At 40.9% G+C, this 27,469-nt stretch overlaps 1 protein-coding gene across 4 annotated transcripts in view; it reads left to right on the plus strand.

Moving 5' to 3' along the window:
• GBA2 (glucosylceramidase beta 2) overlaps window positions 1-27,469 on the plus strand; it is a 233,437-nt gene that overhangs the window by 139,358 nt on the left and 66,610 nt on the right. For all 4 annotated transcript variants that reach the window (XM_073562476.1, XM_073562480.1, XM_073562478.1 and 1 more), the window contains one exon: window positions 4,775-4,890. In XM_073562476.1, the coding sequence (XP_073418577.1) occupies window positions 4,775-4,890 (116 nt within the window). The remainder of the gene's footprint in view (window positions 1-4,774; window positions 4,891-27,469) is intronic.

Consider the following 27,469-nt stretch of genomic DNA (forward strand, 5'->3'; position numbering starts at 1 on the left):
GAAAGAGGTACCCCAGCTTGGTAGACCCCGTTACAGATCTTCCTACAGAGTCTTCATCTGTCAAGTCGCCATGGCTGAGCTTGAGCCAAAGGTGGTTAAATACAAGGGATAAATGATCACCACCGTGTCTTCTAATTGACAGCTCTGTCATTTCCTAATTAAAGTGCCTATAAGGCTGTGTTCACACGTAGCGTTTTTTTTTTTTTTTTTTTTGCATTTCCCCTGGAGGGTTTCCTGTGTCGGTGGTCTTGCTGCTGTGAGAGTTCAGATTCCTGGTGCCGTTTTGAATGCTGATGTGGAGCTTGGCAGCAGAGCCTGAACTGAGTATTTCTTGTTTTTTTTCTGTCTTGTGTTTGTTTCTTCCCCTGTGCGCTACCATCTGCAGTGGGTGACAATTGGGGACTAGGCACGTGACTGCAATGGGGGAGGGAGAACCTGCATAGGGTGTTGGGGAAGGTTAGAGACAGGCAGAGGATGGTGTCAAGAGGTGTCCAGTCCCTCGCTTCCTACCGTTACGGCCTTCCTCTCCCTTTTCCATCCCATCGTACTTGCATGCTGTATCGTCCGCCGGACTTTTGCTCGGACACAGGTATCACATTGATTTCGCTCTTCAGTTCCAATTCATTACAGTGCCTTGCGAAAGTATTTGGCCCCCTGGAACTTTTCAAACATAAAGATACCAAATGTAAATTTTTGGTGAAGAATCAACAAGTGGGACACAATTGTGAAGTTGAATGAAATTTATTGGTTATTTTAAATTTTTGTGAAAAGTCAAAAACTGAAAAGTGGGGCGTGCAATATTATTCGTCCCCTGTAACTTAATACTTTGTTGCGCCACCTTTTTCTGCGATTACAGCTGCAGTCTCTTGGGGTATGTCTCTATCAGTTTTGTACATCTAGAGACTGAAATTCTCGCCCATTCTTCCTTGGCAAACAGCTCGAGCTCAGTGAGGTTGGATGGAGATCGTTTGTGAGCAGCAGTTTTCAGCTCTTTCCACAGATTCTCAATTGGATTCAGGTCTGGACTGTGACTTGGCCATTCTAACACCTGGATACGTTTACGTTTAACACCTGGAACAAGCTGCCACAAGAAGTGGTGAGTTATCCTTCAATGGAAGTCTTCAAACAGAGGCTGGACAGACATCTGACTGGGATGATTTAGCGAATCCTGGTTTGGGCAGGGGGTTGGACCAGATGGCCCAGGAGGTCCCTTCCAACTCTACGATTCTATGATTTGTGAACCATTCCATGGTAGATTTTGCTTTATGTTTTGGATCATTGTCTTGTTGGAAGACAAATCTCCTTCCCAGCCTCAGGTCTTTTGCAGACTCCAACAGGTTTTCTTGAAGAACGGTCCTGTATTTGGCTCCATCCATCTTCCCATCAATTTTAACCATCTTCCCTCTCCCTGCTGAAGAAAAGCAGGCCCAAACCATGATGCTGCCACTACCATGTTTGACAGTGGGCATGGTGTGATCAGGGTGAAGAGCTGTGCTGCCTTTACGCCAAGCATATCGTTTGGCATTGTTGCCAAAAAGTTTGATTTTGGTTTCATCTGACCAGAGCACCTTCTTCCACATGTTTGGTGTGTCTCCCAGGTGGCTTGTTGCAAACTTTAAATGACACTTTTTATGGATATCTTTGAGAAATGGCTTTCTTCTTGCCACTCTTCCATAAAGGCCAGATTTGTGCAGTGTGCGACTGGTTGTTGTCCTATGGACAGACTGTCCCACCTCAGCTGTAGATCTCTGCAGTTCATCCAGAGTGATCATGGGCCTATTGGCCTCATCTCTGCTCAATCTTCTCCTTGATTGAGATGAAAGTTTAGAGGGACGGCCGGGTCTTGGTCGATTTGCAGTGGTATGATACTCCTTCCATTTCAATATGATCGCTTGCACAGTGCTCCTTGGGATGTTTAAAGTTTTGGAAATCATTTTGTATCCAAATCCGGCTTTAAACTTCTCCACAACAGTATCACGGACCTGCCTGTTGTGTTCCTTTGTCTTCATGATGCTCTCTGTGCATCAAACAGAACCCTGAGACTATCACAGAGCAGGGGCATTTATACGGAGACTTGATTACACACAGGTGGATTATATTTATCATCATTAGTCATTGAGGACAACATTGGATCATTTAGAGATCCACAATGAACTTCTGGAGTGAGTTTGCTGCACTGAAAGTAAAGGGGCCGAATAATATTGCACGCCCCACTTTTCAGCTTTTGAATTTCCACAAAAATTTAAAATAAATAATAAATTTCGTTCATCTTCACAATTGTGTCCCACTTGTTGTTGATTCTTCACCAAAAATTTACATTTGGTATCTTTATGTGTGAAGCATGATAGGTGGGAAAAGGCTGAAAAGTTCCAGGGGGCCGAATACTTTCGCAAGGCACTGTATTTGTTAAGATCAACCTGGCTGTTCTCACTACTAGTCCAGTTACTAGGGAACTCAGTGAGCGTATAGTATATAAACATCCGATTCCAGCACATGGAATTTAAGTATATACCCCAGTACGGTCACTGCCAGCTCCGCAATAACTAATGGAACAACAATCTGCTGCCAGCAGTCTTTTGGGAAAGCTGATTGGATACCCGTTACAGGTAGCGTATGGCTTCAGGGGTACAGTTTATAGAGTAAGAGGAACAGATCTGATAATTTTATATGTTTAATCCGAAAAGTAGACAGTGTTTATAAAAATATACAAAGATTTACAAAATGGACAAAACAATACAGTATATGCAATTTCATACAAAAAAAACAGAAGGAATGCATCCGGAACACCGCACTGCACTTGCTCACTGAGCCAGTGCGCGTGTCCTGAGTAAGACTAACTGTGCCCAAAGATACCTGTGGAGCGGGCAGCAGCAGTGAAGACGCGTGCTTCAGACAAACGGGACTTGAAGCACGTGACTGGGGGCATGGCCTAAGCTCCGGAGAGCTAGGAGCTGTAGGAAAACTCCTAGAAGGGTAACTACGGGACAAAGTTACCAAGGGACATAGACAGTGACGTAAACCAGATCAGGCCGGGGTCAAAGCACGAGATAGCACGACCGTACCAAAGGATTAGACAGAATGGATAGTCAGGGCGAAGCAATAGATCAGAACACCAAAACAGGCAATAGACGGTACAATAGGGGCAAACTGTAACAGAGTAACAATAGCCAAGCCAGGAGGTCAGAACCGGAGAAGACAGTAGTACCAAAACGAGAGACAGAGTACAGAGTGAGGGGACAGACCGGGTCATACATGGGAAGCAAACAAGCAACGCAGTATACACACACACCAGGGGGTCAGACACACCAGAACAGCAGTATAGCTGACAGGGAATCCTAGTCTGGTGTATAAACACCCCTCCCAGATCCAAAGGGTTAACCCTGAGAGAGCAGGACATTACCCGTGTCCTATATCATGACACAATGCTGTAAAGCTGATGTTGCAGGATTGGCTCTGACTGCTGTGATGGGGTCGTATTCGTTTTTTGAAGAGTAAAGGTGCAGAACTAGAGCAAACTGTCTGTCCTCAGAGCTGACACTGATCGTAGTCCGGCATCTGGTTTTATTAGCACAAGTTACACCCACATCCCTCAGCTCCAGTGTCTAATAGCAGGGCTGGTCATGGGATGTGGCTAGGTCTTAATGGAATCCCTTACTTTTATGATATTTCCGCCCCTGGAGATCCCAGGCGGGAGATATTAATGCCACACTTCATATGACGATTTCATCTTTCTGTAGGTAGGAAACATGGCATGGATACTGTCATCCATCTGACCGATATTAATTTGGAGGTGCTGCCACAAGCACACAGTGATGTAAGACAGTGTGTTACATTTATCACGCCGTAGAAAATGTGTCTCTCGTCTGTCATATCTATGCAGTTCATAAAAACCAGAGAACATAGGAGCTCAAGGTAGTTTGCTTGCCTATCTGGTCACCATGAGGCCAAGGTTGCCTCAGTCATAAATCTGTCACTTCCCAAATCCTCTGTCAGCCAGTCTGCAGTCGATCAAATCACTGACATGTGTGTCTGCAGGAGGGGGAGGCAGGGGGTCCAGCCACAAATGAGTCGTGGAGGTCAGAGAGGAGGAGCCTTGCTTCAGTTTAATCCATCACGAAGCTACTAGATGGATTTTACAAATGTCACGGTTATGTCTATGATATACACCAGGGGGGACATTAGATGAGGTATATAGGCATACCAGAACACGGAGGACGGTGGAGAAGGTATGTAGGCGCATAGGCTACACGTGTATCCTCCGGTGTATTGTACAATTATATGACGGCGTACATTGGAAATGTGACAGGTCCTGCACAGATCTCTTAATTATTGGTTATTGCGGAGACGTTGATCTCATTTTATGGCCAGAAGTGACAATCCTCTACTAGAAGATCACTTTTTACATTGGATTTTTTTGCTGTAAGTCTCTGGTACATAAAGTCTCCTTCTCACAGAATCGCACCGTTTTGAGGTGACTAATGGATGATCTATAATATATCTAAAATGTGTGACGTTCTGCCACAGTCTGACCCTCCCAGTCTTCCATGTATGTGGCATGCCACCATCAGTGCCCCATTTTATAGGAAGAATATGCTGGTAGTGTCTTCGCCAGTGTGTATATATGTGACTCTTCAGATTTTGTATTATACTGATGCCCAGTGAAGAGACTTGAGCAGTCTCGAAGCTGCTATTGGTTCCCAACTTTTCAGTTAATCATTAAAAGGTATCAACCAATGAGGACTCTCAAATTTTAATATTTTTCCATTTCTTCTAGGCGCTCCCCTTGGCGGAATCGGCGGAGGAACAATCACTCGGAGCTGGCGAGGAGAGTTCTGCCGCTGGCAATTAAATCCCGGCCTGTACCACTACAAGCCAGTGACTGAGAACCAGGTGTGTAATATTGCAGCGTGTGTACTATGCCCCATTGTGAACCGTACTTACAGCTCTCCCTGCCCAAGGCACGACATCTGAGTGCAGTGTGCCCGATAGAGGAACATGGAGTCTTGCAAATTAATGCTATGATTTACTCATTTTTGAGCAATTGTCATAGCAATTAATGTTAAAGGGAACCTGTCAGCTATTTTGACCGCTATAAGATGCAGCCACTGCCTTTCAGGGCTAATCTACTGCATTTTATAATGCTGTAGATAAGTCCCCGATCCGACCTGCAAGTTAAGAAAAATAAGTTTTATTATACTCACCTGGGGGGTCGCTCCGGTCTGATGGGTGTTGCAGGTCTGGGTTCGGTGCCTCCCATCTTCTTGCGACACCGCCCTCCTGCTGGCTTTCTGGCTCCCCGGCATCGTACTCCTGCGCAGACGTACTTATCTGCCCTGTTCAGGGCAGAGAAAAGTACTGCAGTGCGCAGGTGCTGAGAAAGGTCAGAGAGGCCCAGCACCTGTGCACTGCAGGAATTTGCCCTCAACGGGGCAGATAAGTACGCCTGCGCAGGAGTAAGATGCCAGGGTGCCATTAAGCAAGCAGTAGGGCGGAGTCATAAGAAGATGGGAGGCGCCGGACCTGGACCTGCGACACCTTTTAGCCGAAATCGCATGAACCAGGGGTCATCCCACCGAGCGCCTGCTCTCCTTTTACCATGGGCATAATACTGCTCAAACAACACAGGATGAGGGTAAAACAGTGTGGCAATACTTTATTGAACCACAAAACAGGCAGATAACACCTAGAACAATCCCAGCAAAATTCCTAAGATGGTTTAAATTAGAGTCTCACCCTACCGCTGACTCGCTGAGATAAGATAAACGCGTCGCTGACGAAGGACGCTGGTTCCGAAACGCGCGTCGGGGAGTGCCTGGCATTACCGCAAGAGGCTGTCATTATACCGCTGGTATGTAACACTGGTTGTACCTGCTCACATATCACTGAATGATCACACATTGACTTCTGTAGCTATATGGTTTTATGTGATAGGATAATTACGGCACATTATTGATATAGATTTATACATATGCATTATTCAATGTTGGTTGGAATCACTTTCTGTGATATATTTGAGTAGTATATCTAAAAATATTTACAAAATTACTTTTATTATCTATGTATACCTATGTGTATTTATATTTTGTGCGGTTTCGATATGACTTATATACATGCACGATACTGTTGCACAATGTTTAATATTTTCTTGACAGATCTCAGGAATTATTTGTATATTTGTATGTTGTGATTTTGCATTAACTATTGGTATGCCTTAGGCACTTTTTTCTTGCACATTGTTTACGATTGCCAAATTCGATTTATTAAAGACTGTTTTTATATTATTTAGTCTTCCCGTTTTTATAATATAATTGCCCATACATAGTGGTTTGTTTATACTAATGAATCGAATGGGTTCCATTCAAATTCTGTGACACATCAGGAGGATTGGTTTTTTGTAAAAATTAGTAAAGATTGAATGTATGCACTATTTGATTCGAACATAATTATTTGACTATATGAATATTGGTGCATGGTTTCTATTTATTATTTACTTCATTTCCTCTCTGCTGTGTCTAAGGCCTGTTTCACACTTCCGTTTTTTCAAATCCGTCAAAATCCGTTGTTTTCCGTAAAAAAACGGATCCGCCATTTTTTGCAGGATCCGTTTTTTTTGTCCCATAGACTTCCATTACGGTTACCGCGGATCCGTCAAAAAAACGGATCCGTTTTTAAAAAAACGGATCCGTTTGCATCAGTTTCCGTCAAAAAAACGGAAACGGATCCGTTTGGCGGACACAAAAACGGAAGTGTGAAACAGGCCTAACTTGTTACTAATCGCTGAGATAAGAGCAGCTGTGACTTCAGAGCTTCCAAGGCCGAATACCCCACCTGAGGCACATACAGAGAGGAGATAACAAGCTTAGGAAGCTGACAGTCCATTGAGGTATAAGGCCAGGTGAAGGGTCACAACCTGACTAATCTGAACATCTCCATGGAGCCAGGTGACCGGTGGGTCCCAATCCTGGCTTTCCCAAACATATCCATAGGACTCAAGTGACTGCTGCGTCCAAATCCTGACTACCCAAAACTTATCAGTGCGTTCAGTGATGGTCAATGAAGCAGATCTGTGTTCTTTCAGCTGAACCCTTGGTCCCCTAAGCTGGCATCCTGCAGAATGTCAAATATGTGTCCCTTGTGATGAAGCCATGATTTGGCCGCTATCCTGTACAGTGTTTCTGGCTGTGTTTTTTTGGATCTCTGTAGCAAGAAATCCAGAGGCATATCCCCTTTATACTCGTATAGCTCACAATTGTTGACCTCTGGATGCTGGCTTGAAGGACAAGAGGTAGATGTAATTAACTATTGTTGTTTGGCTATTTTATCAGTTTGCATAGTTTTTGCTCATATGTTTTGCAACCAACCCAAAGGACCAACACAATGGTCACTCAACATATTAAGCAAATATCCATTGTTCAGTGACCCTGCATCACTAGTTTGCAAAGATAACAGTACAGTAAACTGTAGGAGCTGATATAAGAGGTACCATATATACTCATGCATAAGACGACCCCCCCAATTTTGCCACAAAAAACTGGGAAAACTAATTGACTCGCGTATAAGCCTAGGGTGGAAAATGCAGCAGCTACTGGTAAATTTCAAAAATAAAAATAGATACCAATAAAAGTAAAATTAATTGAGACATAGTAACATAACATACATAGTTTTGAAGGCTGAAGGAAGACCTTATGTCCATCTAGTTCAGCCTATTTTTAGTGCAGCTGTTCTGCATTGTTGATCCTGGGGAAGGCAAAAACCCACAGAGTAGAAGCCAATTTTCTCCATAGGGAAAAAAATTCCTTCCCCTAAGCTGGGTCAACCGTCTACCTATAATATTATGTTATTCGTAACCTTCTATACTGTGACTCACAAGAAAAGCCTCCATTTCTTTCTGAAATTCATTCAGTGAGTTGGCCATCACCACTTCCTCAGGAAGAGAATTCCAGAGCCTCACTGCTCTTACCATGAAGAACCCTCTTCTGTGCTGGTGCAGAAATTGTTTTTCCTCCAAACAAAGAGAATGCCCCCTTGTTCTTGTCACAGTCCTTGGTACAAACCGTTCATTGGCGAGATCTCGGTATTGCCCTCTGATATACTTGTACATATATATTAGGTCTCCCCTAAGTCTTCTCTTTTCTAGAGTAAATAGACCTAATTTTGATAACCTTTCTGGGTATTGTAGTGAACCAACTCCATTTATCATTTTAGTAGCCGCCTTTGAACCCTTTCAAGTTCAGTAATGTCTTTCTTGAGCATCGGCGTCCAAAATTGCACACAATCCTCCAAGTGTGGTCTGACGAGTGATTTGTACAGAGGGAGAATTATGTTTTCATCTCGTGTCCCCAGACCTCTTCTAATGCATCCCATGACCCTATTTGCTTTGGTGGCAGCTGCCTGACACTGGGCACTCCAATTTAGGCATCTTAATCAATAAGAAGCTAAGTCTTTTTCCATGTCTGATTTCCCCAGCAGTTTCCCATTTAGTAAGTAATTGTAGCCTCTGTTTCTCCTTCCCATGTGCATAACCTTACACTTATCTGGGTTAAACCTCATTTGCCATTTTTCAGCCCAATTCTCCAATTTACTCAAATCTGTCTGTAGTTGCAAACTGTCCTCCTTTGTGTTAACTACCATACATAGTTTTGTATCATCTGCAAATACTGATATTTTACTGTGTAAGCCATCCACTAGGTCATTAATAAATATATTACATAGTAGGGGGCCCAATACAGAACCCTGTGGTCCCCACTAGTGACCCTGGCCCAATCTGAGGATGCCCCATTAATAACCACTCTTTGTTTTCTATCAGTAAGCCAGCTACCTACCCATCTACACAGATTGTCCCCTAGCCCAAGCTTTCTCATCTTACCAATCTTTTATGTGGGACAGTGTCAAATGCTTTAGAGAAGTCGAGATAAATGACATCCAATGATTCTCCTTGGTCCATTTGAGAGCTTACATCCTCATAGAAGCTGATCAGGTTAGTCTGACAGGAGCGATCCTTCATAAATCCATGTTGATATGGAGTTAAACATTTATTAACATTGAGATATTCCATAATGGTATCCCTTAGAAACCCTTCAAAAATGTTACCCACAACAGATGTTAAGCTTACCGGCCTATAGTTTCCAGGTTCCCTTTTACACCCCTTTTTGAATATTGGTACCACATTTGCTTGCCACCAATCAAAAGGAACAGACCCTGTTTCTATAGAGTCTTTAAATATAAGGAATAGAGGCCTGTCCATCACATTACTTAACTCCCTTAATACCCGAGGGTGAATGCCATCAGGGCCTGGTGATTTGTCAGTTTTAATCTTACTAAGGCGGTTCTGCGCTTCTTCCTGGGTTAGGCAGGGAATACTTAATGGGGAGTTTACATTATCACTCTGCATTTCCCCTGGCAAATCCTTTTCCTGTGTGAACACTGTTGAGAAAAAAGTATTTAAAACATTTGCTTTTCCCACATCGCTCTCTATGATTCCACCCTCATTGTTCTTTAAAGGGCCGACACCATCAATTTTAATCTTTTTACTGTTTATATAATTAAAGAATAGTTTGGGGTTTGTTTTACTTTCCTTAGCAATGAGTCTCTCAGTTTCCACTTTTGCTAAATGTATTTGTTTTTTACACATTTTTTTTTCTCTATAACTTTTTAATGCTTCTACATCAGTAGGTTAAATGTTTTTGAAGATCCATATTGAATAAGGAGCCCCATATAATACTCCATACAGTTTATGATGGGCCCCATAAGATGCTCCATACAAAATACACCCCATATAATGCTGCACAAAGGGTAATAATGCCCCCATAAGATGCTCCATAGAATAATATGCCCCATATAATGCTCCAGAAAGGTTGATGGCCCCATAAAATGCTCCATACATTATACCCCATAAGATGCTCCATAAGATGCTCCATATATTATGCCCCCATATGCTGCTTCATAGATTATGCTCCCATTTGCTTGCCCCATAAGATGCTCCATAGATTATGCCCCCATAAGATGCTCCATAGATTATGCCCCCATATGCTGCCCCCATAAGATGCTCCATAGATTATGCCCCCATATGCTGCTCCGTAAATTATGCCCCCATTTGCTGCTGCAAAAAAAGTGACACACTTATCTCGTTGCTGGGAGGGCCAGGTGTCAGGTCCTGAGCAGGCGGCGACACCGGCGCGCTATAAGGGCCAGGTGTCACCGCTGGCTCAGGACCTTGCACCTCAGGTATTTACCTGTCCCCGGTCCATCGCTGCTCGCCACTGTCTGCCGCGTCCTCTGTCAGTGACGTTCAGGCAGCAGAGGGCGCGCATTAGCCACGTCACCGCGCCCTCTGCTGGCTGAATGTCACTGACAGAGGACGCAGCAGACAGCGGCGAGCAGCGATGGACCCGGGACAGGTGAATATAGCATATACTTACCCCTTCCTGGTCCCCCTGCTTCTCCCACGGTCTCCCTTCCTTCGTCGGTCACGTAGTACCGCTCATTAAACTCATGAATATGCACATATTCATAAGTTTAATGAGCAGTACCACGTGACCGTGAGACAAGCAAGGGGGCTGCAGAGACGCGTCAGGGGGGTCAGTATGATCTGACACATCCACGCTCCCCCTCCCCCGCTGACCCCCTGGCTATGTGACTCGCGTATAAGCCGAGAAGGGGACTTTCAGCCCCAAAAAATGGGCTGAAAATCGTGGCTTATATGCGAGTATATACGGTAAATAATAGCCAATCATCAATTTAAAAATATCAATTTAACCTACAAGAAGAGTCAACATTTCAGTCTATTGACCAACCCAATAAACCCTCCTGGCTTACCGAAAATAGACATCTAGATGATTAAGATGAAAAAAATTTCATCATGGTCACTTATTGTAGATCATCAACTATGATGTTGTAAAGATAATGGTTATTGGTCCAATATGACTGACGTTCATCTGCACTTGTCTTCATTGTTGGAAGTGTTTACAACTGTAAAACTGCAGTGAAGAAAGAGTGGCCATTAATATGCCATAAAAATATTCTAGCAATGAGTATAACACGGATATAAATATCACCAGTGAGTATAACATGGATATCAATATATATCACCAGTGAGTATAACACAAATATATATCACCAGTGAGTATAACACAAATATATATCATCAGTGAGTATAACATGGATATCAATATATATCACCAGTGAGTATAACACAAATATATATCACCAGTGAGTATAACATAAATATATATCACCAGTGAGTATAACATGGATATCAATATATATCACCAGTGAGTATAACATGGATATCAATATATATCACCAGTGAGTATAACATGGATATCAATATATATCACCAGTGAGTATAACACAAATATATATCACCAGTGAGTATAACACAAATATATATCACCAGTGAGTATAACATGGATATCAATATATATCACCAGTGAGTATAACATAAATATATATCACCAGTGAGTATAACATAAATATATATCACCAGTGAGTATAGCATAAATATATATCACCAGTGAGTATAACATAAATGTAAATCACCAATGAGAATATAACATGGATATAAATATATATCACCAGTGAGTATAACATGGTTATCAATATACAGTGGGGAAAAAAAGTATTTAGTCAGTCAGCAATAGTGCAAGTTCCACCACTTAAAAAGATGAGAGGCGTCTGTAATTTACATCATAGGTAGACCTCAACTATGGGAGACAAACTGAGAAAAAAAAATCCAGAAAATCACATTGTCTGTTTTTTCTTCATTTTATTTGCATATTATGGTGGAAAATAAGTATTTGGTCAGAAACAAGCAATCAAGATTTCTGGCTCTCACAGACCTGTATCTTCTTCTTTAAGAGTCTCCTCTTTCCTCCACTCATTACCTGTAGTAATGGCACCTGTTTAAACTTGTTATCAGTATAAAAAGACACCTGTGCACACCCTCAAACAGTCTGACTCCAAACTCCACTATGGTGAAGACCAAAGAGCTGTCAAAGGACACCAGAAACAAAATTGTAGCCCTGCACCAGGCTTGGAACACTGAATCTGCAATAGCCAACCAGCTTGGAGTGAAGAAATCAACTGTGGGAGCAATAATTAGAAAATGGAAGACATACAAGACCACTGATAATCTCCCTCGATCTGGTGCTCCACGCAAAATCCCACCCCGTGGGGTCAGAATGATCACAAGAACGGTGAGCAAAAATCCCAGAACCACGCGGGGGGACCTAGTGAATGAACTGCAGAGAGCTGGGACCAATGTAACAAGGCCTACCATAAGTAACACACTACGCCACCATGGACTCAGATCCTGCAGTGCCAGACGTGTCCCACTGCTTAAGCCTGTACATGTCCGGGCCCGTCTGAAGTTTGCTAGAGAGCATTTGGATGATCCAGAGGAGTTTTGGGAGAATGTCCTATGGTCTGATGAAACCAAACTGGAACTGTTTGGTAGAAACACAACTTGTCGTGTTTGGAGGAAAAAGAATACTGAGTTGCATCCATCAAACACCATACCTACTGTAAAGCATGGTGGTGGAAACATCATGCTTTGGGGCTGTTTCTCTGCAAAGGGGCCAGGACGACTGATCCGGGTACATGAAAGAATGAATGGGGCCATGTATCGTGAGATTTTGAGTGCAAACCTCCTTCCATCAGCAAGGGCATTGAAGATGAAACGTGGCTGGGTCTTTCAACATGACAATGATCCAAAGCACACCGCCAGGGCAACGAAGGAGTGGCTTCGTAAGAAGCATTTCAAGGTCCTGGAGTGGCCTAGCCAGTCTCCAGATCTCAACCCTATAGAAAACCTTTGGAGGGAGTTGAAAGTCCGTGTTGCCAAGCGAAAAGCCAAAAACATCACTGTTCTAGAGGAAATCTGCATGGAGGAATGGGCCAACATACCAACAACAGTGTGTGGCAACCTTGTGAAGACTTACAGAAAACGTTTGACCTCTGTCATTGCCAACAAAGGATATATCACAAAGTATTGAGATGAAATTTTGTTTCTGACCAAATACTTATTTTCCACCATAATATGCAATTAAAATGAAAAAAAAACAGACAATGTGATTTTCTGGATTTTTTTTTCTCAGTTTGTCTCCCATAGTTGAGGTCTACCTATGATGTAAATTACAGACGCCTCTCATCTTTTTAAGTGGTGGAACTTGCACTATTGCTGACTGACTAAATACTTTTTTTCCCCACTGTATATCACCAATGAGTATAACATGGATATCAATATATATCACCAGTGAGTATAATACAAATATATATCACCAGTGAGTATAACATGGATATCAATATATATCACCAGTGAGTATAACATGGATATCAATATATATCACCAGTGAGTATAACATGGATATCAATATATATCACCAGTGAGTATAACATAAATGTATATCACCAGTGAGTATAACATAAATGTATATCACCAGTGACAATATAACATGGATATAAATATATATCACCAGTGAGAATATAACATGGATATAAATATATATCAGAATTGAGTATAACATAAATATATATCAGAGTTGAGTATAACATAAATATACAGTCAAGGCTAAAAGTTTTGAGAATGACACAAATATTAATTTTTACAAAGTCTACTACTTCATTTTTTCTAATGGCAATTTGCATATTCTCCAGAATGTTATAAAGAGTGATCAGCTTAACAGCAATTACTTGCAAAGTCAATATTTGCCTAGAAAATGAACTTTATCCCCCAAAACACATTTCAACATCATTGCAGCCCTGCCTTAAAAGGACCAGCTAACATCGTTTCAGTGATTGCTCCATTAACACAGGTGTGGGTGTTGATGAGGACAGGGCTGGAGATCAATCTGTCATGATTAAGTAAGAATGACACCACTGGACACTTTAAAAGGAGGCTGGTGCTTGGCATCATTGTTTCTCTTCTGTTAACCATGATTATCTCTAAAGAAACACGTGCAGTCATCATTGCACTGCACAAAAATGGCCTAACAGGGAAGAGTATCGCAGCTAGAAAGATTGCACCTCAGTCAACACTCTATCGCATCATCAAGAACTTCAAGGAGAGAGGTTCCATTGTTGCCAAAAAGGCTCCAGGGCGCCCAAGAAAGACCAGCAAGCACCAGGACCGTCTCTTAAAAGTGTTTCAGCTGCTGGATCAGGCTACCAGCAGTGCAGAGCTTGCTCAGGAATGGCAGCAGGCAGGTGTGAGTGCATCTGCACGCACTGTGAGGCGGAGACTCTTGGAGCAAGGCCTTGTCTCAAGGAGGGCAGCAAAGAAGCCACTTCTCTCCAGAAAAAATATCATGGACAGACTGATATTCTGCAAGAGGTACAGGGAGTGGACTGCTGAGGACTGGGGTAAAGTCATTATCTCTGATGAATCCCCTTTTCGATTGTTTGGGACATCTGGAAAACTGCTTATTCGGAGAAGACCAGGTGAGCGCTACCACCAGTCTTGTCTCATGCCAACTGTCAAGCATCCTGAAACCATTCATGTGTGAGGTGGCTTCTCAACCAAGGAAATGGGCTCTCTCTCAGTCTTGCCTAAAAACACAGCCATGAATAAAGAATGTTACCAGAATGTCCTCCAAGAGCAACTTCTCCCAACCGTCCAAGAGCAGTTTGGCGATCAACAATGCCTTTTTCAACATGATGGAGCAACTTGCCATAAAGCAAAGGTGATAACTAAATGGCTGAGGGAACAAAACATAGAGATTTTGGGACCATGGCCTGGAAACTCCCCAGATCTTAATCCCATTGAGAACTTGTGGTCAATCATCAAGAGACGGGTGGACAAACAAAAACCTTCAAATTCAGACAAAATAAAAGCATTGATTTTGCAAGAATGGACTGCTATCAGTCAGGATTTGATCCAGAAGTTGATTGAGAGCATGCCAGGGAGAATTGCTGAGGTCCTGAAGAAGAAGGGTCAACACTGCAAATATTGACTTGCTGCATTAACTCATTCTAACTGTCAATATAACCTTCTGTTACTCATAATATGATTGCAATTATATTTCTGTATGTGATAAAAACATCTGACAAACACACATAAAAACCAGAGGCCAGCAGATCATGTGAAAATATAATATTTGTGTCATTCTCAAAACTTTTGGCCATGACTGTATATCAGAATTGAGTATAACATGGATATACAGATGTGCTCAAAAGTTTACATACCCCGGCAGAATTTTTTCTTTCTTGGCCTTTTTTCAGAGAGTATGAATTACAAACTTTTTCTCCACTCATGGTCAGTGGTCGGGTGAGGCCATTTATTGTCAGACTATTGTGTTTTTTCTTTTTTTAAATTATAATGACAACCCAAAATATCCAAATGACCCTGATCAAAAGTTCACGTACCCTGATGATTTTGGCCTGATAACATGCACAAAAGTTGACACAAATGGGTGTGAATGGCTACTAAAGGTAGCATCCTCACCTGTGACCTATTTGCTTGTAATTAGTATGTGCACATAAAAGCTGAGCGAGTTTCTCGGATCCAGACAGACTCTTGCATCTTTCATCCAGCCACTGTCATTTCTGGATTGTGAGTCATGGGGAAAGCAAAAGAATTGTGAACGGATCTACGGGCAACGGTAGTTGAATTATATAAAACGGGAAAACAAAAGATACAAAAAGATATCCAACGAATTGATAATTCCAGTCAGCAGCGTTCAAACTGTGGTTAACAAATGGAAACTCAGGAGCTCTGTAAAAACAAAACCACGGTCAGGTAGACTAACAACAATGTCGTCGACAACTGCCAGGAAAATTGTTTGGGATGCAAAGAGAAACCCACAAATAACATCAGCTGAAATGCTGGACTCTCTGAAAACTAGCGGTGTGGCTGTTCCAAGATGCACAGTAAGGAGGCACTTAAAAATGGGCTGCATGGTCGAGTCGCCAGAAGAAAGCCATTACTGCGCAAATGCCACAAAGTATCTCACCTGCAATATTCAAAATAGCACAGAGACAAGACTCAAAACTTCTGGAACAAGGTAATTTGGAGTGATGAGACCAAAATTGAACTTTTTGGCTACAACCATGAACTTTACATTTGGAGAGAGGTCAAGAAGGCCTATGAATGAAAGAAGCACCTTTTGGTCAAAGTTGAAGGAAAGATGAATGCAGCACGTTATCAGCAAATACTGGAGGCAAATTTGCAATCATCAGCCCGGAAGCTGCACGTGGGACGTACTTGGACGTTCCAACATGACAATGATCCAAAACACAAGGCCAAGTCGACCTGTCATTGGCTACATCAGAACAAAGTGAAGGTTCTGGAGTGGCCATCTCAGTCTCCTGACCTCAATATCATTGAGCCACTCTGGGGAGATCTTAAGCACGCAATTCATGCCAGACAGCCCAGGAATTGACAGGAACTGGAGGCTTCTGCCAAGAACAGTGGGCAGCTTTACCATCTGAGAAAATAAAGAACCTCATCCACAACTACCACAAAAGACTTCAAGTGGTCATTGATGTTAGAGGGGGCAATACAAGGTATTAAGAAATTTTGATCAGGATCATTTGGATGTTTTGGGTTGTCATTATGATGTAAAAAGAGAAAACGCAGTAGTTTGACAATAACTGACCATGAATGGAGTAAAAGGTTTGGTGTTATCATTCATATTCTCTGAAAAAAGGCCAAGAAAGCAAACATTCTGCCGGGGTATGTAAACTATTGAGCACAACTGTAAATATGCCAGCTATGCAACCCGTTCTACGGCTGGGTGGCGAGCAATTTTATTGGTACAGTTTTAATTTGACACCATTTTTTTGAAGACCTTGTGTCTACAAAGTCGCATGTAAAGTGCCTTCAAAAAAATGGTGTGCCAGAGATCGCGGTATGCGCTCGCGTTGACTCCGGTACCATTTTATTGAAATAATGTGCTACAACAGTGATGACGAATAGAGATGGGCGAACCTGAACTGGTCCGTACCAAACACCTACTGCTCAGGCACGGACCCCGAACACGGACTTCACCAAAACACTGGGTGTTTCCCTCGCTGTCATCTGATTGATGGCACTAGAAGCACCGGCGGCTCTGAACGCCAGTAAGATTAATGCCCTGGTCATTGCGCTGCGGCTCCCACGCTGTCAGATGATGACGTGAGCCCCTTGGCTGTGACTGGAGGTACAAAGTTTACCTCTAGTCACAGGCTTTGGCTGATGGAACTACTACTCCCATCAGCCTACGCATGCTACATCTGATACAGCAAGAGCAGGCGGCAGCTGATGGGCGTATACATCAGCCTGCTTTATAAATAAATACATTTTAAAAATATGTATTAGTGTGTATTATTCTCCCACCGTTGGCTGTATACCATATTAGTGTGTATTATACTCCCACCGTTGGGTGTATACCGTATTACTGTGTATTATACTCCCACCGTTGGGTGTATACCGTATTACTGTGTATTATACTCCCACCGTTGGGTGTATACCGTATTACTGTGTATTATACTCCCACCGTTGGGTGTATACCGTATTAGTGTGTATTATACTCCCACCGTTGGGTGTATACCGTATTAGTGTGTATTATACTCCCACCGTTGGGTGTATACCGTATTAGTGTGTATTATACTCCCACCGTTGGGTGTATACCGTATTAGTGTGTATTATACTCCCACCGTTGGGTGTATACCGTATTACTGTGTATTATACTCCCACCGTTGGGTGTATACCGTATTAGTGTGTATTATACTCCCACCGTCGGGTATATACCGTATTAGTGTGTATTATACTTCCACCGTTGGGTGTATACCGTATTAGTGTGTATTATACTTTCACTGTTGGGTGTACACCGTATTAGTGTGTATTATACTTTCACTGTTGGGTGTATACCATATTAGGGTCTATTATACTCCCACCGTCGGGTATATACCGTATTAGTGTGTATTATACTCCCACCGTTGGGTATATACCGTATTAATGTGTATTATACTTTCACTGTTGGGTGTATACCGTATTAGTGTGTATTATACTCCCACCGTCGGGTATATACCGTATTAGTGTGTATTATACTTCCACCGTTGGGTGTATACCGTATTAGTGTGTATTATACTCCCACCGTTGGGTTTATACCGTATTAATGTGTATTATACTTTCACTGTTGGGTATATACCGTATTAATGTGTATTATACTTTCACTGTTGGGTGTATACCGTATTAGTGTGTATTATACTCCCACCGTTGGGTATATACTGTATTAGTGTGTATTATACTCCCACCGTTGGGTGTATACCGTATTAGTGTGTATTATACTCCCACCGTTGGGTATATACTGTATTAGTGTGTATTATACTCCCACCTTTGGGTGTATACCGTATTAATGTGTATTATACTTTCACTGTTGGGTATATACCGTATTAATGTGTATTATACTTTCACTGTTGGGTGTATACCGTATTAGTGTGTATTATACTCCCACCGTTGGGTGTATACCGTATTAGTGTTTATTATACTCCCACCGTTGGGTGTATACCGTATTACTGTGTATTATACCCCACCGTTGGGTGTATACCGTATTAGTGTGTATTATACTCCCACCGTTGGGTATATACCGTATTAATGTGTATTATACTTTCACTGTTGGGTGTATACCGTAATAGTGTGTATTATACTTTCACCGTTGGGTGTATACCGTATTAGTGTGTATTATACTCCCACCATTGGGTGTATACTGTATTAGTGTGTATTATACTTTCACTGTTGGGTATATACCGTATTAGTGTGTATTATACTTTCACTGTTGGGTGTATACCGTATTAGTGTGTATTATACTTTCACTGTTGGGTGTATACCGTATTAGTGTGTATTATACTTTCACTGTTGGGTGTATACCATATTAGTGTGTATTATACTCCCACCGTTGGGTGTATACCGTATTAGTGTGTATTATACTCCCACCGTTGGGTGTATACCGTATTAGTGTGTATTATACTTTCACTGTTGGGTGTATACCGTATTAGTGTGTATTATACTTTCACTGTTGGGTGTATACCGTATTAGTGTGTATTATACTTTCACTGTTGGGTATATACCGTATTAGTGTGTATTATACTTTCACTGTTGGGTGTATACCGTATTAGTGTGTATTATACTTTCACTGTTGGGTGTATACCGTATTAGTGTGTATTATACTCCCACCGTTGGGTGTATACCGTATTACGGTGTATTATACTCCCACCGTTGGGTGTATACCGTATTAGTGTGTATTATACTCCCACCGTTGGGTATATACCGTATTAATGTGTATTATACTTTCACTGTTGGGTGTATACCGTATTAGTGTGTATTATACTTTCACCGTTGGGTGTATACCGTATTAGTGTGTATTATACTCCCACCGTTGGGTGTGTACCGTATTAGTGTGTATTATACTTTCACTGTTGGGTGTGTACCGTATTAGTGTGTATTATACTTTCACTGTTGGGTATATACCGTATTAGTGTGTATTATACTTTCACTGTTGGGTGTATACCGTATTAGTGTGTATTATACTTTCACTGTTGGGTGTATACCGTATTAGTGTGTATTATACTTTCACTGTTGGGTATATACCGTATTAGTGTGTATTATACTTTCACTGTTGGGTGTATACCGTATTACTCTGTATTATACTCCCACCGTTGGGTGTATACCGTATTAGTGTGTATTATACTCCCACCGTTGGGTGTATACCGTATTAGTGTGTATTATACTCCCACCGTTGGGTATATACCGTATTACTGTGTATTATACTCCCACCGTTGGGTGTATACCGTATTAGTGTGTATTATACTCCCACCGTTGGGTATATACCGTATTAATGTGTATTATACTTTCACTGTTGGGTGTATACCGTATTAGTGTGTATTATACTTTCACTGTTGGGTATATACCGTATTAGTGTGTATTATACTTTCACTGTTGGGTGTATACCGTATTAGTGTGTATTATACTTTCACTGTTGGGTATATACCGTATTAGTCTGTATTATACTTTCACTGTTGGGTGTATACCGTATTAGTGTGTATTATACTTTCACTGTTGGGTGTATACCGTATTAGTGTGTATTATACTGTCACTGTTGGGTGTATACCGTATTAGTGTGTATTATACTCCCACCGTTGGGTGTATACCGTATTAGTGTGTATTATACTCCCACCGTTGGGTGTATACCGTATTAGTGTGTATTATACTCCCACCGTTGGGTGTATACCGTATTAGTGTGTATTATACTCCCACCGTTGGGTATATACCGTATTAGTGTGTATTATACTTTCACTGTTGGGTATATACCGTATTAGTGTGTATTATACTTTCACTGTTGGGTGTATACCGTATTAGTGTGTATTATACTCCCACCGTTGGGTGTATACCGTATTACTGTGTATTATACTCCCACCGTTGGGTGTATACCGTATTAGTGTGTATTATACTCCCACCGTTGGGTATATACCGTATTAATGTGTATTATACTTTCACTGTTGGGTGTATACCGTATTAGTGTGTATTATACTTTCACTGTTGGGTGTATACCGTATTAGTGTGTATTATACTTTCACTGTTGGGTGTATACCGTATTAGTGTGTATTATACTCCCACCGTTGGGTGTATACCGTATTAGTGTGTATTATACTTTCACTGTTGGGTGTATACCGTATTAGTGTGTATTATACTCCCACCGTTGGGTGTATACCGTATTAGTGTGTATTATACTCCCACCGTTGGGTGTATACCGTATTAGAGTGTATTATACTCCCACCGTTGGGTGTATACCCTATTAGTGTGTATTATACTCCCACCGTTGGGTGTATACCGTATTAGGTGTATTATACTCCCACCGTTGGGTGTATACCGTATTACTGTGTATTATACTCCCACCGTTGGGTATATACCGTATTAATGTGTATCATACTTTCACTGTTGGGTGTATACCGTATTAGTGTGTATTATACTTTCACTGTTGGGTGTATACCGTATTAGTGTGTATTATACTCCCACCGTTGGGTGTATACCGTATTACTGTGTATTATACCCCACCGTTGGGTATATACCGTATTAGTGTGTATTATACTCCCACCGTTGGGTATATACCGTATTAATGTGTATTATACTTTCACTGTTGGGTGTATACCGTATTAGTGTGTATTATACTTTCACCGTTGGGTGTATACCGTATTAGTGTGTATTATACTCCCACCATTGGGTGTATACCGTATTAGTGTGTATTATACTTTCACTGTTGGGTATATACCGTATTAGTGTGTATTATACTTTCACTGTTGGGTGTATACCGTATTAGTGTGTATTATACTCCCACCGTTGGGTATATACCGTATTAATGTGTATCATACTTTCACTGTTGGGTGTATACCGTATTAGTGTGTATTATACTTTCACTGTTGGGTGTATACCGTATTAGTGTGTATTATACTCCCACCGTTGGGTGTATACCGTATTAGTGTGTATTATACTCCCACCGTTGGGTATATACCGTATTAATGTGTATTATACTTTCACTGTTGGGTATATACCGTATTAGTGTGTATTATACTTTCACTGTTGGGTGTATACCGTATTAGTGTGTATTATACTCCCACCGTTGGGTGTATACCGTATTAGTGTGTATTATACTCCCACCGTTGGGTGTATACCGTATTAGAGTGTATTATACTCCCACCGTTGGGTGTATACCCTATTAGTGTGTATTATACTCCCACCGTTGGGTGTATACCGTATTAGGTGTATTATACTCCCACCGTTGGGTGTATACCGTATTACTGTGTATTATACTCCCACCGTTGGGTGTATACCGTATTTGTGTGTATTATACTCCCACCGTTGGGTGTATACCGTATTACTGTGTATTATACCCCACCGTTGGGTGTATACCGTATTAGTGTGTATTATACTCCCACCGTTGGGTATATACCGTATTAATGTGTATTATACTTTCACTGTTGGGTGTATACCGTATTAGTGTGTATTATACTTTCACCGTTGGGTGTATACCGTATTAGTGTGTATTATACTCCCACCATTGGGTGTATACCGTATTAGTGTGTATTATACTTTCACTGTTGGGTATATACCGTATTAGTGTGTATTATACTTTCACTGTTGGGTGTATACCGTATTAGTGTGTATTATACTCCCACCGTTGGGTGTATACCGTATTACTGTGTATTATACTCCCACCGTTGGGTGTATACCGTATTACTGTGTGTTATACTTTCACCGTTGGGTGTATACCGTATTAGTGTGTATTATACTCCCACCGTTGGGTGTATACCGTATTAGTGTGTATTATACTTTCACTGTTGGGTATATACCGTATTAGTGTGTATTATACTTTCACTGTTGGGTGTATACCGTATTAGTGTGTATTATACTTTCACTGTTGGGTGTATACCGTATTAGTGTGTATTATACTTTCACTGTTGGGTGTATACCGTATTAGTGTGTATTATACTCCCACCGTTGGGTGTATACCGTATTAGTGTGTATTATACTTTCACTGTTGGGTATATACCGTATTAGTGTGTATTATACTTTCACCGTTGGGTGTATACCGTATTAGTGTGTATTATACTCCCACCGTTGGGTGTATACCGTATTAGTGTGTATTATACTTTCACTGTTGGGTGTATACCGTATTAGTGTGTATTATACTTTCACCGTTGGGTGTATACCCTATTACTGTGTATTATACTCCCACCGTTGGGTGTATACCGTATTACTGTGTGTTATACTTTCACCGTTGGGTGTATACCGTATTAGTGTGTATTATACTCCCACCGTTGGGTGTATACCGTATTAGTGTGTATTATACTTTCACTGTTGGGTATATACCGTATTAGTGTGTATTATACTCCCACCGTTGGGTGTATACCGTATTAGTGTGTATTATACTTTCACTGTTGGGTATATACCGTATTAGTGTGTATTATACTTTCACCGTTGGGTGTATACCGTATTAGTGTGTATTATACTCCCACCGTTGGGTGTATACCGTATTAGTGTGTATTATACTTTCACTGTTGGGTGTATACCGTATTAGTGTGTATTATACTTTCACTGTTGGGTGTATACCGTATTAGTGTGTATTATACTTTCACTGTTGGGTGTATACCGTATTAGTGTGTATTATACTTTCACTGTTGGGTGTATACCGTATTAGTGTGTATTATATTTTCACTGTTGGGTGTATACCGTATTAGTGTGTATTATACTCACACCGTTGGGTGTATACCGTATTAGTGTGTATTATACTCCCACCGTTGGGTGTATACCGTATTAGTGTGTATTATACTTTCACTGTTGGGTGTATACCGTATTAGTGTGTATTATACTCCCACCGTTGGGTGTATACCGTATTAGTGTGTATTATACTTTCACTGTTGGGTGTATACCATATTAGTGTGTATTATACTCCCACCGTTGGGTGTATACCGTATTAGTGTGTATTATACTCCCACCGTTGGGTGTATACCGTATTAGTGTGTATTATACTTTCACTGTTGGGTGTATACCGTATTAGTGTGTATTATACTCCCACCGTTGGGTGTATACCGTATTAACGTGTATTATACTTTCACTGTTGGGTGTACACCGTATTAGTGTGTATTATACTTTCACTGTTGGGTATATACCGTATTAGTGTGTATTATACTTTCACTGTTGGGTGTATACCGTATTAGTGTGTATTATACTTTCACTGTTGGGTGTATACCGTATTAGTGTGTATTATACTTTCACTGTTGGGTGTATACCGTATTAGTGTGTATTATACTCCCACCGTTGGGTGTATACCGTATTAACGTGTATTATACTTTCACTGTTGGGTGTATACCATATTAGTGTGTATTATACTTTCACTGTTGGGTGTATACCGTATTAACGTGTATTATACTTTCACTGTTGGGTGTATACCGTATTAGTGTGTATTATACTTTCACTGTTGGGTGTATACCATATTAGTGTGTATTATACTTTCACTGTTGGGTGTATACCATATTAGTGTGTATTATACTCCCACCGTTGGGTGTATACCGTATTAGTGTGTATTATACTTTCACTGTTGGGTGTATACCGTATTAGTGTGTATTATACTTTCACTGTTGGGTGTATACCGTATTAGTGTGTATTATACTCCCACCGTTGGGTGTATACCGTATTAGTGTGTATTATACTCCCACCGTTGGGTGTATACCGTATTAACGTGTATTATACTCCCACCGTTGGGTGTATACCGTATTAGTGTGTATTATACTTTCACTGTTGGGTGTATACCGTATTAGTGTGTATTATACTCCCACCGTTGGGTATATACCGTATTAGTGTGTATTATACTCCCACCGTTGGGTGTATACCGTATTAGTGTGTATTATACTCCCACCGTTGGGTTTATACCGTATTACTGTGTATTATACTTTCACTGTTGGGTGTATACCGTATTAGTGTGCATTATACTCCCACCGTTGGGTGTATACCGTATTAGTGTGTATTATACTTTCACTGTTGGGTGTATACCGTATTAGTGTGTATTATACTTTCACCGTTGGGTGTATACCGTATTAGTGTGTATTATACTCCCACCGTTGGGTGTGTACCGTATTAGTGTGTATTATACTTTCACTGTTGGGTGTATACCGTATTAGTGTGTATTATACTTTCACTGTTGGGTGTATACCATATTAGTGTGTATTATACTCCCACCGTTGGGTGTATACCGTATTAGTGTGTATTATACTCCCACCGTTGGGTGTATACCGTATTAGTGTGTATTATACTTTCACTGTTGGGTGTATACCGTATTAGTGTGTATTATACTTTCACTGTTGGGTGTATACCGTATTAGTGTGTATTATACTTTCACTGTTGGGTGTATACCGTATTACTCTGTATTATACTCCCACCGTTGGGTGTATACCGTATTAGTGTGTATTATACTCCCACCGTTGGGTGTATACCGTATTAGTGTGTTTTATATTCCCACCGTTGGGTATATACCGTATTACTGTGTATTATACTCCCACCGTTGGGTGTATACCGTATTAGTGTGTATTATACTCCCACCGTTGGGTATATACCGTATTAATGTGTATTATACTTTCACTGTTGGGTGTATACCGTATTAGTGTGTATTATACTTTCACTGTTGGGTATATACCGTATTAGTGTGTATTATACTTTCACTGTTGGGTGTATACCGTATTAGTGTGTATTAAACTTTCACTGTTGGGTGTATACCGTATTAGTGTGTATTATACTGTCACTGTTGGGTGTATACCGTATTAGTGTGTATTATACTCCCACCGTTGGGTGTATACTGTATTAGTGTGTATTATACTCCCACCGTTGGGTGTATACTGTATTAGTGTGTATTATACTCCCACCGTTGGGTGTATACCGTATTAGTGTGTATTATACTCCCACCGTTGGGTGTATACCGTATTAGTGTGTATTATACTTTCACTGTTGGGTATATGGGTATATACCGTATTAGTGTGTATTATACTTTCACTGTTGGGTGTATACCATATTAGTGTGTATTATACTCCCACCGTTGGGTGTATACCGTATTAGTGTGTATTATACTCCCACCGTTGGGTGTATACCGTATTAGTGTGTATTATACTTTCACTGTTGGGTGTATACCGTATTAGTGTGTATTATACTTTCACTGTTGGGTGTATACCGTATTAGTGTGTATTATACTTTCACTGTTGGGTGTATACCGTATTAGTGTGTATTATACTTTCACTGTTGGGTGTATACCGTATTAGTGTGTATTATATTTTCACTGTTGGGTGTATACCGTATTAGTGTGTATTATACTCCCACCGTTGGGTGTATACCGTATTAGTGTGTATTATACTCCCACCGTTGGGTGTATACCGTATTAGTGTGTATTATACTTTCACTGTTGGGTGTATACCGTATTAGTGTGTATTATACTCCCACCGTTGGGTGTATACCGTATTAGTGTGTATTATATTTTCACCGTTGGGTGTATACCGTATTAGTGTGTATTATACTCCCACCGTTGGGTGTATACCGTATTAGTGTGTATTATACTCCCACCGTTGGGTGTATACCGTATTAGTGTGTATTATACTTTCACTGTTGGGTGTATACCGTATTAGTGTGTATTATACTCCCACCGTTGGGTGTATACCGTATTAGTGTGTATTATACTTTCACTGTTGGGTGTATACCATATTAGTGTGTATTATACTCCCACCGTTGGGTGTATACCGTATTAGTGTGTATTATACTCCCACCGTTGGGTGTATACCGTATTAGTGTGTATTATACTTTCACTGTTGGGTGTATACCGTATTAGTGTGTATTATACTCCCACCGTTGGGTGTATACCGTATTAACGTGTATTATACTTTCACTGTTGGGTGTACACCGTATTAGTGTGTATTATACTTTCACTGTTGGGTATATACCGTATTAGTGTGTATTATACTTTCACTGTTGGGTGTATACCGTATTAGTGTGTATTATACTTTCACTGTTGGGTGTATACCGTATTAGTGTGTATTATACTCCCACTGTTGGGTGTATACCGTATTAGTGTGTATTATACTTTCACTGTTGGGTGTATACCGTATTAGTGTGTATTATACTTTCACTGTTGGGTGTATACCGTATTAGTGTGTATTATACTCCCACTGTTGGGTATATACCGTATTAGTGTGTATTATACTCCCACTGTTGGGTGTATACCGTATTAGTGTGTATTATACTCCCACCGTTGGGTGTATACCGTATTAGTGTGTATTATATTCCCACCGTTGGGTGTATACCGTATTAGTGTGTATTATACTCCCACCGTTGGGTGTATACCGTATTAGTGTGTATTACACTTTCACTGTTGGGTGTATACCATATTAGTGTGTATTATACTTTCACTGTTGGGTGTATACCGTATTAGTGTGTATTATACTCCCACCGTTGGGTGTATACCGTATTAGTGTGTATTATACTCCCACCGTTGGGTGTATACCGTATTAGTGTGTATTATACTTTCACTGTTGGGTGTATACCGTATTAGTGTGTATTATACTCCCACCGTTGGGTGTATACCGTATTAACGTGTATTATACTTTCACTGTTGGGTGTATACCATATTAGTGTGTATTATACTTTCACTGTTGGGTGTATACCGTATTAACGTGTATTATACTTTCACTGTTGGGTGTATACCGTATTAGTGTGTATTATACTTTCACTGTTGGGTGTATACCGTATTAGTGTGTATTATACTTTCACTGTTGGGTGTATACCGTATTAGTGTGTATTATACTTTCACTGTTGGGTGTATACCGTATTAGTGTGTATTATATTTTCACTGTTGGGTGTATACCGTATTAGTGTGTATTATACTCCCACCGTTGGGTGTATACCGTATTAGTGTGTATTATACTCCCACCGTTGGGTGTATACCGTATTAGTGTGTATTATACT

This window comes from Dendrobates tinctorius, unplaced genomic scaffold (genome assembly GCF_039654945.1).
Source record: "Dendrobates tinctorius isolate UK_male_01 unplaced genomic scaffold, ASM3965494v1 ptg000353l, whole genome shotgun sequence".
In the NCBI taxonomy this organism is placed as follows: domain Eukaryota; kingdom Metazoa; phylum Chordata; class Amphibia; order Anura; family Dendrobatidae; genus Dendrobates; species Dendrobates tinctorius.